Source organism: Chelonia mydas, chromosome 21, assembly GCF_015237465.2.
Source record: "Chelonia mydas isolate rCheMyd1 chromosome 21, rCheMyd1.pri.v2, whole genome shotgun sequence".
Taxonomy (NCBI): domain Eukaryota; kingdom Metazoa; phylum Chordata; order Testudines; family Cheloniidae; genus Chelonia; species Chelonia mydas.
This window is the reverse complement of record NC_051261.2, coordinates 1,384,461-1,401,214: the sequence shown is the minus strand read 5'-3', so window position 1 is coordinate 1,401,214 and position 16,754 is coordinate 1,384,461. Positions and strand designations below refer to the sequence as shown.

Genomic DNA, 16,754 nt, shown 5'->3' with positions numbered 1-16,754 from the left:
TTAAAAAGTGACAGGCTTTTTAACCCCCACCTAAACAGAAAGAAAGAATCTGTTCCATTCACTTGGGGCTAAATAACAGCATTTCCCTTGCCAGTAAAACCTCCTTACCTGCAGTGAATACAGATGGGGATGTTGTCACCTGCCTGGTAGCAGCGCATCTCCCAGATAAGCTTAAGGATGGGGTTGATGGAGGAGGGTACATCATGGTCTGGCCAGTTTTTATAATGGAACTGATAAATAGTGCGAATTACCTGTAAAAGAGAAGAAAGAGGAGGAGCTAAGGCCAGGAATTCTGTCAGTTTTACATGAGGAGAAAGCCCCATGTCTCAGATGTGCCAGTCGGTACAGAGCCTACAAACAGTTGTGGCCATTCCAAGATCAAAAAGGCATGAAAAAAGGCAGTCTGTGCTACACCCCACCAGGCCCATTCACACTATATTTCCGACATACACCCTGTCTGCCACTCCGCAAATGTTCTCTTCGGCCTTCTTCATTTTACACGGCACTCTCTGTATTGCCTGCTAATAGTTTCTAGAGAGGAAACAGTGAGGCAAAGGCCTGGTTTATGCTAGGAAATTAGATCTATATAACTATAAAAAGAAAAGGAGTACTTGTGGCACCTTAGAGACTAACCAATTTATTTGAGCATAAGCTTTCTTGAGCTACAGCTCACTTCATCGGAGCTGTAGCTCACGAAAGCTTATGCTCAAATAAATTGGTTAGTCTCTAAGGTGCCACAAGTACTCCTTTTCTTTTTGTGAATACAGACTAACACGGCTGTTACTCTGAAACCTATATAACTATGTCGCTCAGGGATGTGAAAAACCCGCATCCCTGAGTGATGCAGTTAAACTGACCAAACCACAGCATAAATAGCGCGAGGTCAATGGTAGAATTCTCCCTTTGACCCAGCTCCTGGTTCTCAGGGAAGTAGAGTAAGAAACGCTCCGCGTCGGTACAGTAGAACTTCAGAGTTACGAACACCTTGGGAATGGAAATTGTTTGTAACTCTGAAACGTTTGTAACTCTGAACAAAATGTTATGGTGGTTCTTTCAAAAGTTTACAACTGAACATTGACTTAATGCAGCTTTGAAACTTTACTATACAGAAGAAAAATGCTGCTTTCCTTTTTTTTAAAAAAAAAGTAGTTTATGTTTAACACAGTACTGTACTGTATTTGCTTTTTTTGTTGCTGCTGCTGCCTGAGTGCACTTCCAGTTCCAAGTGAGGTGTGCAGTTGACTGGTCAGTCCGTAACTCTGAGGTTCGACTGTAGTGTTTTCACTGAAGTGGTACAGCTGCGCCTCTGCCGCATTTTACAGTGTAGACAAGCCCTATGTTTTTCTTATCCAGAGAATATCTCAGCTAAAACAGCTGCAGAAATTAGGGTTTGACAACTTGGCTATTTTTACTTTCTTTAGTATATAATCACTATGGAATAACAAAATAACACGCTTGGAATATTGGCAGCTCCTTCAAAGCTTACTGTAGAAAGCCTGTATCTCCTGCAGTCAACAACGGTACCGTTTGATTAGAATAAGCGCAGTAAAGCCAGTTAGATGTTCTTCCTGCCTGGCCATTTCCCTACTTACATTGTTCAGTGTCACCTTTAGAGTACGAATCACATATTCAGTTTTCTTTTCCTCCAGTTCCTGCAGAAGCAATACATTAGTCACTTTCTGCAGATACATGGCACTGGTTTCCATAAAGGGTGCCACAGTTTGTGGAACACTTGTTAGGCAGGATGGAAAAGGCTGATGTACTTACACAAGTGATGGTGAAAGGACCACACTGGAGTGGGGAATTGCCCACCTCAACCCAGTACCGCTCACACTTTTTCTATTATAAAAAGCAGGAAGAGTCTGTAGTTATTTGTCTGTACACCTGCCTGCCATGTCTCCTGCCTTGTCTTCCCCAATGGACAGTTATTTGTTTCGAAATGCCTGGCTTTTGTTGCTGAGCTGACTCGTCTCCTTCTTCCTTGGGGCTCCCAATACACAGTTTCTCCAGAGAGACAGCACCACTTTCTGGTGATTCAAGCACCTGCTTGGCTGCTGGAGTGAGCCACCAACATCACAGTGTGTGATCTACAGAGACCTCTCTCTCTTGCAAAAGCTAATCTCACTCTCAGAACCAGTTTGGAGATGATTGAACAAAATCGTGTGCATTTGGGAGTCTCCAGAGATGAACTATTCACTGATTTCTAAATATGAACTAATTCTTTGTGAAACCCAATGGAAATGCACATTCTTCCTCCCCCTGGTGACACCAAGACACTGGCTCCATGCTCCGCCACATTACTCACCTTCCCCATTTCAAACTCCATGCAAGCCATAACCACAATCTGTAAAAATAAAGTACATAAAAGCCTAAATGTCTCTTAGTCAGGGGAGAAAGGCAGATTTTAGATAGGATAGTTAAATAGCGGTCAGGGATATTTATCAGTTGTGAGAAAAATTATTTTGGGCCATCATATGGCTCTCTTACTCTGATGCTTCTCAGCTAGGCAAAATTTGGGCACTGTTCACAGCATGGGTGCCAGAGACCTTTCAGCTCCAAAGCTCTCCCATGGAAGACTGTCATGAGACAATACTCATCCATCATGCTGTTTTTGATAAAGACTCATGAAAAATGCAGTGAGCATGGGGCACAACTCATGACCCTGAAACACTAACAGCACATACCCATTATCCAGCCAGTAACACAAATACACAGGGACTTTATAGCAAAGCTGTAAAAATACATAACAGAAAGCACCAATCTGCACCTTACCAGGACTTCATATTCCCAAATCATCCTCCAGAAGTCAAGAACAGTGGTGGAGAGAGGACCCTGGGTAGCTATATAAGCCCTCGGCCCATATACCCCCTAAAATGAAATTCAGATTGCATATGAATATAATATTTGTATGGGCACTAAGCACCCAAAGAGACAGAGCTAACTATAATTTAGAACTGTACTGCACTTACATGAAAAGACTAATGTGCTTTAATGACTAGGACAACTAGTTCCTTCAGTTTTTTGTCTGGCTCTCTGATAAGCTAAGTGTTTTAGCCCCTGCAGTATCACTAGTTGGACTGACAGTCCAGTCAACAGCTGACTAGCAGAATCTACCCTTCTCTACTGATAGTGAACAATCCTCGCCCCTCACTTCCAAACAGCAATTTTTTTCTATTTTTCGGGGGAGCTTGGTGACAAATGTTCAAAATACTGATCTGGTCCATGTTTTGCAGTTGGGCATATCCCTACTTGTTAATATCCTGGTCTGGCATCCTTTGTAATGGTCTGTACCCTGTACAAAGCGGTTAGGCAACATTCCTTGGCACAGATGGAGGGAAACATCTCTGCTTCAACCACAGCAAGGGGAGAGGCGTTTACAAACCGAACAAAGCTGTAGGGGTGGAGGAATGAGGTACTGACTTGCCCCTGTCTCTTGCTGGCCACAGATGCCTCGAGTTCTATTGATGTAATTGGGTCTCAGCACTGATGTGGGTGCAGAGCTTCCTGTCTGAGCAGTCGTGTCAGAGGCCTTTGCTAGTGGCAGGCAGTGTACAGTCACGTGCCATTGAACACATACACACAAAGGAATATAAAGCTGATGGGGGACACAGGGCTCTGAGCTTGGCGCTGTGATGTGAAAACTGCTCCCCTCTCCAAGATCATGCACCTCTCATATACCAAAGCCTGGCTTCCTGGACATTTTAAGGGGTGTTGATATGGAGGGTTCTCAAAGGTCTCCTTAATTTCCTGCCAATTTCATTATCACCCCCACCATGGTGAGCCATCTCATAGCCAATAAGGATGGGACGGAGCTCCCTCCAGACTCTGGTACAGCTCTAGATGTATGTACTTATTCTATATCAGCCTGCCACTGTCTGCTCATTCCATGCAGCACTGCCATGGGAGCTGCCTTTTCACAGCTCAGTGTGATGCACTTGGAAGTATGTACTACAAACCAGGCAATACCTTGATGAAGTTGGCATTTATGTAATGAGAATCTTTATCTGATGTGATGAGGGAGAGCTCCACTCTGCTGTGATCAACTGCAGGGGAGAGAGAAAGGAGTAATTATTGTTTTTATTGTATCACATTAGAGCTTAGAGGATCCAAGTTTTGTAGATTTTAAGGCAAAAGGGACCATTATGATCATCTAGTCTGACCTTCTGCCCAGCATAGGTAATAGAATTTCTTATTGTGATTCCTTCATCAAGCCCATATCTTATAATTGAGCTAGAGCACATTTAAATCAAGGCCCATTGTAGTAGACGTCGTACAAGTACATAGTATGACAGTCTCTGCCCTGAAGAACTTACATGGAATTAATGTGTCCCAGAGACATCTCTGTCTAAGCCTTGCTTTATGTGGTTTCTCTGAAGTTGGACAGCATGCACATTATACAGCAGACTTTCATGTAACAACTTACCTGATAAATAAGAAAAAATATTTTCCCCTACTGAATAACCTACAAATCCCCACAACTATGTATATACATTAAAACATTAAAATGTGACATCTTAAATATGAGTCATGGCATTCAAAGCATATTAGGAGTTGGTCTGTGGAGGGTCACATGGATATATGCACAGGTATGTCTATCTGATGAGCATAGGAGAGCATGTGCTTATGTATGCATGTCCTACATTGGTGTATGCATGCCCATACATGCTAGGCTTACATACAGATGTCTATATCCACGTATGTACTGGGCAGGGGAGGAGGGAGAAGCTAGTATGACAATAACTGGTAAGAAAGAAAGCCTAACTTGCAAATTTGGTATTTTCAACCTACAGGGTAAGATGTCCTTGTATCGATTTTTCTTGATGTTTTCTGGTTGCTCAGACGCTGCAGTGGGGTATATTCTGTCTGATCTGTATTTTGTTGATTGCCTTTTCAGCTTCTGTGGTGAAACAATGGAACGGATTAAAGCGAATGATGTACAGGCAGCACAGTGCTAGAGAGCATGTCTGACGGTCCCTAGGGGGCCAGACTCACCACCACAAAGCAAGGTCTGCACGATTAATTCTTTCCTGATTGGCCTCTCTCGAGGCACTTAGCACAAACAGAGCAACAGTAGCCACTCGAGAACCATTTTGCAGCCAGGACTTCTTTGAAGACCAGAAAGTCTGCATGCTGAGCTGGGGACGCTAGAGGCTCTGACACAGGCTTTTGAAATGCCTCTTTAGAAAGTTATACATTTATATGGAACACAAAACTTCTGCCGTACAAACTTATCATTTTCAGCATAGATGCCAAACAGACAACAGACAATAGTGACATTAAGCTATCTCCAACAAATGACAAGCAATTCACTTTTCTCACACTGTAGCGAAGAACTGAAGCATCTTTGTCAAATAATCTCTGGTTTGTGGTACCACCTGAATTAGACTGAGCTGTGCAACAGGAGGAACTGAAGAAAAGTAATTGCAGGTACTGCTGAACAGGATTCTAAAAAAGCCAACACATGGCTCCAAGAGACCTCTAATAAGTCTCTCTTTGGTAGGGTAAGGCTGCTGCATTGTGGATTTTTTCCCCTGCTTCCAGAGAGGTTATATGGAGTTTTGCTGGTGCAGTCTAAAAGGATTTGTGATTTCACTGGGCTGAGCCGTTAGAAACACACCCTTTGCTTCACTACACACTGGCCTTTAAAAGTACTAAACATTTTATTATTACTGCCCCCATTTCTTAATGGTAACATCTGGCCCACTGTGCTCGGTGGTATGACAGGCAAGGAATTAATGCTGCTGAATCTCAAACCAGACAATGAGGGATGATCCCAACACCTCTGTGCTTTGAAATCCTGAAGTCTAGTGCTCACCTTCCTATTGCTCCTGGAGTTGTGTTATTGTGCAGATCTTTTGTTGCTATGGAATGATTCTAGGAAATGATGGCCTGTTCCATGCTGGCCTTAGTTCTGGCATTTCTGCCCCAGGCAGACCCTAGAGTCTAGTCTCTGGGGCGACTAATGCAAGGGTGCCTGCCAGAGGATTTGAGTGAGGAGCCTCCATCCTGTCTGACAGAGCTGATGCTTTCTTATGCCCTTATAGCCCATTTCATGGTAGCTCTGTGGTTACCTCTGGGATTTTGGAGATGAAGAACAGCAAATAAAAAGCTTTGGGCTAAAAGTACAAGGTCACTCAGGCTAATGTTCCCCTTTAAAAGGAACATGTCAGAAAGTTCCTGCTTCAGTTACTGGGGCATGCTGGATGGGCAAGGGGGAGGCTGCACAGCTTTTCTTTGCATTTAATATGCATTGAATTACCAGCTGAGGCTGCTCTCCGACAGGATGTGGAAAGCGTGGCTAACCAATCAGGCATTAGGGGAAAAACAAAACACATTGGTCTCATGACACTTGGACAAAAATAGCTCTGTGGTCTGGTGCGGGAGCACTGAGAAGCTGGCATCCCCAAGGGAAAGATGCACTTGGAAGGTAGTTTTCTCCTAAAAACTAATAGGTTCGACTCATAGGTTTATAGGAGCAGAACTCTGCATTTGCCCTCTAGTTGAGGGATCACCCAGCAGTTTGCCAGAAACTCATGAGAGGCAACTAATTTGCATCAAACAACTGGATAGCAGCACACTTCCTATTTAATAAAGGAGGTGCAGCCCATGAGGACTGCAGTCCCAGCAAGCAGTGCTTTCATGATCCCACTTTCTCTGCTGTGTATTGTGCAAGGGAGAAGGTCAAGGTCAGAGCTAGTATCCACTTACAATTCTGTTACATTTTCAAAGTAAATGTAGTCCTTGCATACAGACCACTGCGAATTTGGAGAAATTGAGCACACATTTAGGGATTGCATTAATAAAAGGAAACACTGAGTTTGGAACATTGTGAAAGGTATAGAAAAAGAAACTAGAGAAAGTGTTATTTACCCTTTCATACAATACAAAACCAGGGATCACACAATGAAATTTAAAAAAAGGGAAATACTTTTCCACACAATGTACAACTCACCTGTGAAACTCATTGCCATGGGAAGTTGTGGTGGCCAAAAGTGGAATTGGGTTAAAAAAAGAACTAGATAAGTTCATGGAGGATAGGTCCATCAATGGGTATTAGCCAAGATGGTTGGACATTACCCCGTGCTTGGGGAGACACTAAACCTCTGACTGCCAGAAGCCAGGAATGGACGACGGGGGTGGATGACTCCATACCTGCCCTATTCTGTACACTCCCTCTGACGCTCTGGTAAGGGCCACTGTTGGACCCAGGACACTGGCAAGATGGACCATGGTCTGACCCAGTATGGCAGCTCTACTTTAAGCCCCATTTATCTTTTAATCAATGTGGACAGAAATAGTCACAGTACAAATAATTACTCAGAACTAAAGGTGTACTTGTGGCACCTTAGAGACTAACCAATTTATTTGAGCATGAGCTTTCGTGAGCTACAGCTCACTTCATCGGATGCATACTGTGGAAATTGCAGAAGATATTATTATATACACAGACACCATGAAACAATACCTCCTCCCACCCCACTCTCCTGCTGGTAATAGCTTATCTAAAGTGATCATCAAGATGGGCCATTTCCAGCACAAATCCAGGTTTTCTCACCCTCCGCCCCCCCACAGACAAACTCACTCTCTTGCTGGTAATAGCCCATCCAAAGTGACCACTCTCTTCACAATGTGTATGATAATCAAGGTGGGCCATTTCCTGCAGGAATCCAGGTTCTCTCACCCCCTCACCCCCCTCCAAAAACCACACACACAAACTCACTCTCCTGCTGGCAATAGCCTATCCAAAGTGACCACTCTCCTTACAACGTGCATGAAAATCAAGGTGGGCCATTTCCAGCACAAATACAGGTTTTCTCAACCCCCAAACCTGGATTTGTGCTGGAAATGGCCCATCTTGATGATCACTTTAGATAAGCTATTACCAGCAGGAGAGTGGGGTGGGAGGAGGTATTGTTTCATGGTGTCTGTGTATATAATAATGTCTTCTGCAATTTCCACAGTATGCATCCAATGAAGTGAGCTGTAGCTCACGAAAGCTCATGCTCAAATAAATTGGTTAGTCTCTAAGGTGCCACAAGTACTCCTTTTCTTTTTGCGAATACAGACTAACACGGCTGTTACTCTGAAACCAATTACTCAGAACTATTATTCAAACAGCTACTATTTATTAACAACTCTTTCTCCATCCCCAAATAAAAAAAAAGTTGTTTATGTGCCTGTTAGCAGCAGCAAGAGTCCCAGCCAGACATCCCAGGAGGCTGAAGTTCTCTGCTTACATGCAGGGGCCAGGGCAGATGCTGTGCAGACACCATGCTGTGCAAACATGGCACCAGCCTGCTTCAGGCCTGATGTGGAGGAAAAACCAGCCTCTGTGGCACTTCTGCTGAGACTGCCAAGGAAGAGGCCAGTCATGGTGGTCATTTCAGTAACACAGACACATGCCCACTAGGAAGCAGACTTAAACCCCAACTCATTTCACGGCACTGAACAGCCATCAGATGGTAAGAGCTTTCCATCACTACTAAACTGGGTTGGATTTGAAATCAGACTTGAAGGTGAAGCTTCTGTATCTCATGACCAATCTCCTGAGCCAACAAGTCAGCAACACTCACTCTCAATTGTTTCTCTCAAGCTATGAAGCCCACTGGTTGCACAGGACTCTCAAGCAGAGCCCATCCACCCCATCCCAAGGATTTGGGAGCCTAACAGTTGAATACAGTAGAGTCCAAAGGTAGAAGAAAACACTCTGCCCAAGAAGTTTTCATTCACCGTGCTTCAATCAACCACACACCTACAAGACCTGGGTTTCAAAGAGCTCTCCAGTCAGAAAAGGGGGAAGGATTCCTTCTTAACAGGTCCACCTGCCTGTGGAGATGTACAGGCCCTGTGGTGCCATGAGGAATTGCCATTGTGCTTTGAATTGTGGCTGAGTGAAGCTAGCACAGAGCTGCAACGAGGCACAGGGAGGCAATGAGCTGGTGTGGAGGAGACTGGTTTCAAGGCCCACACTATAGACTTGTTATGGTCCTGTTTCCCTTTGGCCTGTTGTTCTGGACTCCATGGGGTGAGTGACTTTGTAGTTTTTTGTACACACTTGTGGCTTTTATTTTGGTTGGATTTGGGGTGTTTTGTGACAAAGAAATCTGCAGTGTGGGGTTTTGGAACGAGGACTATGGAAGGAGTTATAATTAATTTTATTTCCAATTCTTTTTCAGACTGATCTTTAGGGAGCAAATCCCACTCCTAAACAGTTTAGTTCAGGGCAGCATTCAGAATGACAGTGTTTGCCTCCTTCCCTCTTTCCTTCGGGCGCTCCATAGCAACTAGCCACATACACTTACAGCAACCAGCAAACATAACTTCCCACTTTCTCCTTAAAACTCACCTTTCCCTACAGTCCCTCATAAATTCATCCATATAACCCTAGTGTAAATAAAACACCAGACCTCTGGATCTACACACAGTACGGGAGCCCTCATAGCCCCGTCACCTTATTACATATTGCTTCACCACAAACACCCATCTGGCTTTGTGTGATTCAATCTGTGGGTGCCCAAGTTGACACATTTCATAGGGGCTTGATTTCCAGAAAGCGTGGCGCACTTGTCCTCTGACGACCAGTGAAGGCATCTTAAATTGTGAACCCAACATTACCAGACACTTTTGAGAATCTTGGCCTGTGTCTTTACTTGCTCTGAGGCTGATCCAAAGCCTCTTGAAGGTAACAGAACAACGCCCCTCAACTCGAAGTGCAGCACCTTGTCCATCTGTGCTGCTATATGTTAAATTTTAAATGATAACTTTACTACCAAGAGGGGTCTCAGTAACCTGGAGACCTGTAGCTTATTCCCTAAGCCATCCAGCATCTCTCGCAATACAGATTAAAAGGACATGCTGTGTGGAGGCTGCAGACAAGCCCTAACAAGAGAATAATTCTGTACATGGAAATTCAGAAGTTTTTAGACTAAATTAACTTTAGAGTCAACATTAACTTTAAAACATCTGATGAGTTAAGGAAACAGCTGTCACTTGTCATGTTGTTCTACAGTCAGAGGGAGACAGGAGCATTGTCATATATTTGGGTAGAATGAGTCAGTAACAGGGCTGCAGAAGTCACAGGACTCTTACGTATCAGACGCACATTAACAGGAACATAGGGGGAAGTCCAAGTGCAGGGGAATAGCAGAATGTTCTCCCTGGATTCCAGATCTCTAACTCCCCTAAACCTGCTGCAGATTGCACCCAAGGCTGGACTTTGTGGGTTGCACCCCTTTTAGTGCTGCCTCCCACTTCCAGATAATGTTTTTAATGAAGGGGACTAGAGCCACTTGGCATTGAAGGACCAATACTTTAAGCCACAACTCCAAGCCAAGTTAGTTTCTAGTCTGCATCTTCTGTCACCACTGAGCTTGACGTGAGGCAACTTGGCAGACTGATACCTGTGACATTGCAAATGCAAATAGCAAGGGTTAAGCTTCTCAGCGTGAGGCTGCCCAAATGGAACATCTGGGCACAAATCAAGTACTGCCACTGGCACCAGCAGTTACACAATTTGCATGTGCAAACATCTGTTTGTACACAGTGGGTGTTTGCAGGGATAATGGACACAGGCTTATTTTTGTGGCTCATGCATGGCAAGCAGATTTGAAAGTTTGGCCCTTACCAGTTTTCTTCTAAGGATCTAAAGCTGTCTGGACCATCCTGGGCTTTGGGAAAGGCCTTTCCCAGCACCAGAGAAAACACTTTCCTACCTACTATTTTTGGCAGATTGCAGGCAGTGCAGAAGCTACACACCCACTTCCCCAGAGACCAGCACATTCATCCTGGCCTGACGCCCCCGATAGCTCAGCCTCCCTCACACAATACAGCACGAGCTTTAGAGACCGAGTGGGGAAAGTTAGCCACCGGTGACATTGCTTTTTTCCATGGAACAATTGGACTGTTACTGCAAGGTACTCAGCACTCAGATTAATCACTGCTTTCTGACAGAGGCACCTGAGAACCGGAGATAGTCAGTGAGCAACTGACATTTTCCTAAGTCTTTGAAGTGACTCCTCTCTAGGAAGACATAGTGGGGGCTGGCTCATGTGGGGGCCACCTGAGCAGACTGGATTCTCACCAGCAGCCTTGGCTATGCACAGCCCCCTTCCCTTCCCCTGGGAGGATGGAAGGGGACTCAGGTCACTAGTTATACAAGTGCCTCCGGGATGCTGAAGGCTTGTGGCTGCGACAGCATCACCATCCTTCTGAGGTTTCTAAGTCTTGCTGAGCAATAACAGTGGGGACTCTGTCCTAGAGCACCAGGGACTAACCCAAAGCGTGGGGTTAGTATGGAGGCCAATCTCCAGCTGGTATGTCCAAAAGCAACTAACTAGGTAAATCCCCAAGTACGATTCCTGCAAATTCCTAGGACTGGGTCATTGTTAAACGCGAGATTCTGGATTTACGTGACAATCCCTCCACACTGATAAGCCCATGCCCAGCTGACGAAGATTGGGGCCTTGAAAATAGGTGCATTAAACAGAACTATTACATTATGATTGGTGTGGAGAAAGTAAATAAGGAAGTGTTATTTACTTCTTCTCATAACATAAGAACTAGGGGTCGCCAAATGAAATTACTAGGCAGCCGGTTTAAAACAAAGAAAAGAAAGTGTTTCTTCACACAATGCACAGACAACCTGTGGAACTCTGCCAGAGGATGTTGTGAAGGCCAAGACTGTAATAGGGTTCAAATAAGAGCTAGATAAGTTCATGGAGGTTTGGTCCATCACTGGCTATTAGCCAGGATGGGCAGGGATGCAAAACCATGCTCCGAAGTGTCCCAGCCTCTGTTTGCCAAAAGCTGGGAGCGGACAACAGGGGATGGATCACTTGATGATTACCTGTTCTGTTCATTCCTTTGGAAACACCAGGCTTTGGCCACTGTAAGAAGACAGGATCCTCAGCTAGATGGACCATTGATCTGACCCAATATGGCCATTCTTATGTGACTCTGCAAGGAAGCCTTGAGCCCAGCCCCCTGGCCAAATGTATCCCAAAGGGTCCTAAAATGTAGATTAGGACAAAGATGGTCTATGGCAGCTTTTGCTGCTGGTGACCTGAAGCAACAGGGAACTTTTATTCAAGGGGGAGAGAGAAATGCCAATACTACTACTTGCCGTGTTAGTCTCGCCACGCTGGTTCCCGGACATGAGGGACATGGTGAGTGAGGCAATACCTTTATTGAACCAGCTTCTGTTGGTGATGTAGACAAGCTTTCGAGCTCTATGGAGCTGAAACAGGTTCTGTGAAACTCAAAAGCTTGTTTTGGTTACCAGCAGAAGTTGGTCCAATAAAAGATTAACAAATATTACAGCATATGCATTCATGTTGGATAAAATGTGCGTTTCCATGCGAACTGGTACAGCTCAAGACCTCAGAAGTTGCCAGTATGGATCGTAGTGATGCAGAGAGCGGACGGACATCCTTCTTTAACACCTCCAGTTTATTACTTTTTTCCTCTTTCCTGCTCTAACCATGGCCCCAAATGCCAATATGAAATAGTGACTAGACCAGTCCCTGCAAGAATTTGTCAGGGAATTTCTCTGCAATCAGATCCCTTTTCTGGGTTTTCTTCGACATGGCAAGATGGGTTACTGGTGTGAACCATATTGAGTGGTCATCTGAGGTACCCAGTGGGTATTTCAGTTCTGATACACTTGAGTTTACACTTTTCTCTCAGATAGATGGCTGAAGGGAAAAGGCTTTTTCAAATATTTAGAGACGTGGCCCCCACTGGTGGTATTAGGAGTGGAGCAGCTAATCCCCCTGCAGCAAAAATTAAACTACATTCCTACGAGTGCATTTGCAAATTAAGAAACAGGAAGCATCGAATCAGGTAATTGTTAAACACAGCTTCACTTAGGATGGAAACTATTAAACTGCTCTTTTCTCTTTAACACTGTTTCTAGATCCATTTTTGTTCTAGACTTAGTAGAAAAACAAAGTGTTACATGTAATCATTACATCCCAGTTCAGAATTTGCTTCAGCAATTGAGAGTTTCCCCATAAAATTAGCTTAGACTCAGAAATGTGCCTGTAGGTGACTTACCAAAAACTCGTTTGCAAACTCCTCTCTGTTAAGTTTCCTGCTTTGGGCCCTGTCCAGGTTTTGCAGCAGAATCTCTCTTTGGTCCATGTTGTGTGACAGGGAGAGACTGGTCCGGCCAAGCGGAGGATGGACATGTCAAGTGCATATCATAACGGAAAGCACCAGCATGGAGAGCGCCTGCTGAAGGCTGTGGTTTACTGACTTCATTGCAAGTCTTAAAGGAAATTAGTGCGTAACAGCCCGTGTGGTCAAAAACAAAAAAACAAGATTCTTAACTCAGGGCCCTAGTGCCTCCTTTTCAGAGTGTGAACTACTGCGCTCATTTCTTTATGGAAAGAGGAAGCTGGGTGGTCTCACTAAGCTTACCTATGCAGTTTTCTTCAACATCAGACTTCATCATATCCGTCTCTGAAGTCAGCTCCACTCTAAGATCAAAGAGCCATATAACGCAGATAGAAAAAAGGGGAATTGCATTGGCTGTGCAAACCAGGGCAGTATTGGCCACATTCACCAGCATTATCTGTAGTTCTCAGTCTCACCGGAAATGTCCCTATGCTGAACAGCCATCTAAGAGAAAGACTTGACAGCCCTCTCTCCAGGAGTGTAGGTTCTGAAACACATTAATCACACCTTAGGTCCAGACTCCTCCAGCAAATCCTGAAATGCTCAGAGGTCACTGCATTTTCAAATGGCCTGGGATGAACTCTGGAAAGCCACATCAGGATCAAGGGTTTACATTAGAATGTAGAAGTTACACAACTATCCACAGGGGCCACTCACTATGAGACTGTGCAGGGCCTGGAAAGTAGGCTGTTTGACTGACAGTCCTCAGAGCTTCCATCCCAGAAAATGGATCTTTAGTTCACCATTCCATTAGGGATAGTCTGGCCGAAAACAGAAGCCTAATATCTCTCCTTCTGTATTTGTAGCAAACTACTTATGGTTGGAAAGCCAGTAACTCCCGTTCCTCTTTGCAGTAGGAAGATGCTGCCCCCAGCTGTTTGTTGGCTGAGACGTGTAAATTCTGGGCCCAGTAAATGCTGTGTCGCACAGTATAGGGAAGTAATGGACCGCCTCCTTACATGAGACATGTAACTTTGGACATAATACCAGAGAAGATACTGTAGGAACAACCCTGCATTGGCCTTTGGGGATGGATTGGATGAGATGTAACAAGGCTAACAGAGGTTTAACTGCCCAAATTCTGGAACAGTATCACCAGTTCACAGAAGGGGTCATCTAAGTTTCTGGAGTTAGGATTTCTCAAAACCACATCAGAAGGCATGACTTACTGGTAACAATCTCTTGTAAGTGGGCGGCAGAAAGAACAGTGAACTCACAAAGAGTTGCATTTAGGAGCTGGACATTTCCTGTACAGACTAATTTGCAACTGGTCTCAACTCAAGATGAGAACCTGCTTTGTACTTTGGGTTTCTTTATGTACAGGTAAGAAAAATATTTCAACATAGCTAATTTCTAAAATGTGTTTTGAGAACCATGGCTCACAGGTGTGTGTATATGTTTATTTCAGTGTTGAACCATCACACATCTCATACAAACACCTGAGCAAACTCAAGACTTTTCTGCTCTGGGTTGTTTTGCACTGAGGTGGCTTCATTGGTGCAAACACATGCCACACCAATGCAAAAAAGAGACTATTTCAAATTGGGGTAAATTTCCCTGGTGCCAGTCACTTTCTACATGAGTGCAGGTAAATGGCTTGAAATGGGTATATCCATTCATTTCTTGCTTTACAGGTTTGTAGTATGATGTGAAATTTCACATAGGTTAAGTTTTAGGCCCTTTGAATTTTCTCTGTAGTTCATGTTTGGTTTCTTTTCATATATTTTTAATAGCATGTTTCTTAAATTTGTCTATGACAGTCTCATTTTTGTCAATGTGCATTTTAATAGCATTGTGAATCTACACAAACCTTGGCAGAAAGGTGAATCTTAAATAGTACATGGGGGTAGTTTTATTCAAAGAAATGTTTAGGGTTAGGAGTAATTCCTTTCCTTTATTATATACAGCACTTAAAAATTGTATGTAGATTAGCATATAAAACTCTCCCACTGAGGTACTTGCAGAGCCCCGTATGTGAAACTATGGATTTATGCCTGAGATGGGTGGAGGGCAGTGTGTGGTGATTATGAGGGCTATTACCTGGTGAGATGGATTTGAAAGGGGAACCTCCCCAGATAGCTGATAGATAACATGTTGTGCTTTGTTGCAGATCCTCAACAAAGCAACTGCTACTTTCAGAACAGGATCTTCATGAATGTTCCTAGATGGCTGAAATGTACACATTTTAACTGTTAGCTCTGAGAGTGCGCTGACCTGTTCTCTAGCCATGCCCCTTGGTCTTCTCCCAGCCACTAGCTCCCCAAAACATCTGATGAAGAAATTTGGTGAGAAACATCAGAGCCCCTCGGTCAACATTTACCAAATTTCAGCAGTAAGAAGAAATTCACAAAGTTGACAGTTTTTGTGCTATCTGGATACTTTCATGAAGAGCCTGCTGTTTGTGAAATAAACCACAGCCATGGAGGGAGACACTTCTATATCCAGGAGTACCCAGGAATTTATACATAAACAGTACATTGTGGATTGTGTAAAGCAGCTGCACACACACAACCTCAAAAGCCAGAAAGTGATAGTAATTTAATGGTCCATACCTTCTCCTACCCCCAAGCCAGACCCCTCTGACTGCCAGCACTCCCACCATACATCATAGACAACAATAACTCTTCCCTGACCTGCCAACATCCCCTGACTCAACCATGAACAAGTGTGTTTCCCCAGGCAGATAGTATGGGTGGGAGGTCTGTTCTGTTTGCAGTGATGAGAAATTGTTGCAGGGGATGCCAGCATGGTTGGCAGTGTTAAGGCCCCAGTGTGTTGTGGTGCATGCTGTTTGTGTTACAGCTGATGTACACATCTCTGGCCAGAGTAGCAAAGAGTATGTAATGTTACCTGACAGCTTTTAATTTCTTTGTTTTTGAGGTGGGTGTGTTAGGTATGTTATATGTGCAGCTACCTTAACTGATACACAACATAGTGTGCTTTATGTATCATCTTCCATATTGTCATATCCAGGCTGAGCACTTGCAGCTTCAATAGAAGTCAAGGGAACTGTGGATACTTAATAACTTTGAAAAAAAGGGACACCGAATTTAAAACATAGAAAAAACATTTTTCAGAGCTGTAAAATACACAGAACCTAAAAGCATAGTCTAGATTGCACAGACCTCTCTGCAGAAATGGGTCTTTGCATGGTCCAGCCTAAGAATTCACTTTCTGACACTTACACACTCTGTGGAGAAAGTAAAATAAGGAAGTGTTATTTACTCCTCATAACACAAGAACTAGGGGGTCACCAAATGAAATTAATAGGCAGCAGGTTTAAAACAAACAAAAGGAAGTATTTCTTCACACAAAGCACAGTCAACCTGTGGAACTCTTTGCCAGAGGATGTTGTGAAGGCCAAGGCTATAAGAGGGTTCAAAAAAGAGCTAGGTAAGTTCATGGAGGATAGGTCCATCAATGGCTATTAGCCAGGATGGGCAGGGATGGCGTCCTTATCCTCCGTTTGCCAGAAGCTAGGAATGGGTGACGGGATGGATCACTTGATGATTACCTGTTATGTTCATTCCCTCTGGGAGAACCTGGCATTGGCCACTGTTGGAAAACAGGATACTGGG

The 16,754-nt window shown here is 44.0% G+C and overlaps 1 protein-coding gene and 1 long non-coding RNA gene across 7 annotated transcripts in view; one reads left to right on the top strand and one right to left on the bottom strand.

Moving 5' to 3' along the window:
• Positions 1-14,043, bottom strand: part of PTPN22 (protein tyrosine phosphatase non-receptor type 22) — a 32,469-nt gene extending 18,426 nt beyond the window's left edge. For 4 of the 5 annotated variants that reach the window (XM_043533316.1, XM_027822039.3, XM_043533317.1 and 1 more), the window contains exons 1-8: positions 13,054-14,043; positions 4,789-4,897; positions 3,967-4,043; positions 2,773-2,868; positions 2,306-2,344; positions 1,768-1,839; positions 1,593-1,652; positions 109-251 (exon numbers count right to left, since the gene is read on the bottom strand). In XM_043533316.1, the coding sequence (XP_043389251.1) occupies positions 109-251; positions 1,593-1,652; positions 1,768-1,839; positions 2,306-2,344; positions 2,773-2,868; positions 3,967-4,043; positions 4,789-4,897; positions 13,054-13,140 (683 nt within the window). In that variant the 5' untranslated portion in view covers positions 13,141-14,043. Of the gene's footprint in view, positions 1-108; positions 252-1,592; positions 1,653-1,767; positions 1,840-2,305; positions 2,345-2,767; positions 2,869-3,966; positions 4,044-4,788; positions 4,898-13,053 lie in introns of those variants that run through there. The other variant, XM_043533318.1, reaches the window with a different exon arrangement.
• LOC114019450 overlaps positions 1-16,199 on the top strand; it is a 36,984-nt gene extending 20,785 nt beyond the window's left edge. Inside the window, exons 3-5 of one of the 2 annotated variants that reach the window (XR_006286791.1) lie at positions 4,895-5,427; positions 14,031-14,499; positions 15,287-16,199. This is a non-coding gene — a long non-coding RNA (uncharacterized LOC114019450). The remainder of the gene's footprint in view (positions 1-4,894; positions 5,428-14,030; positions 14,500-15,286) is intronic. The other variant, XR_006286792.1, reaches the window with a different exon arrangement.
• Positions 16,200-16,754: the final 555 nt, after the last annotated feature.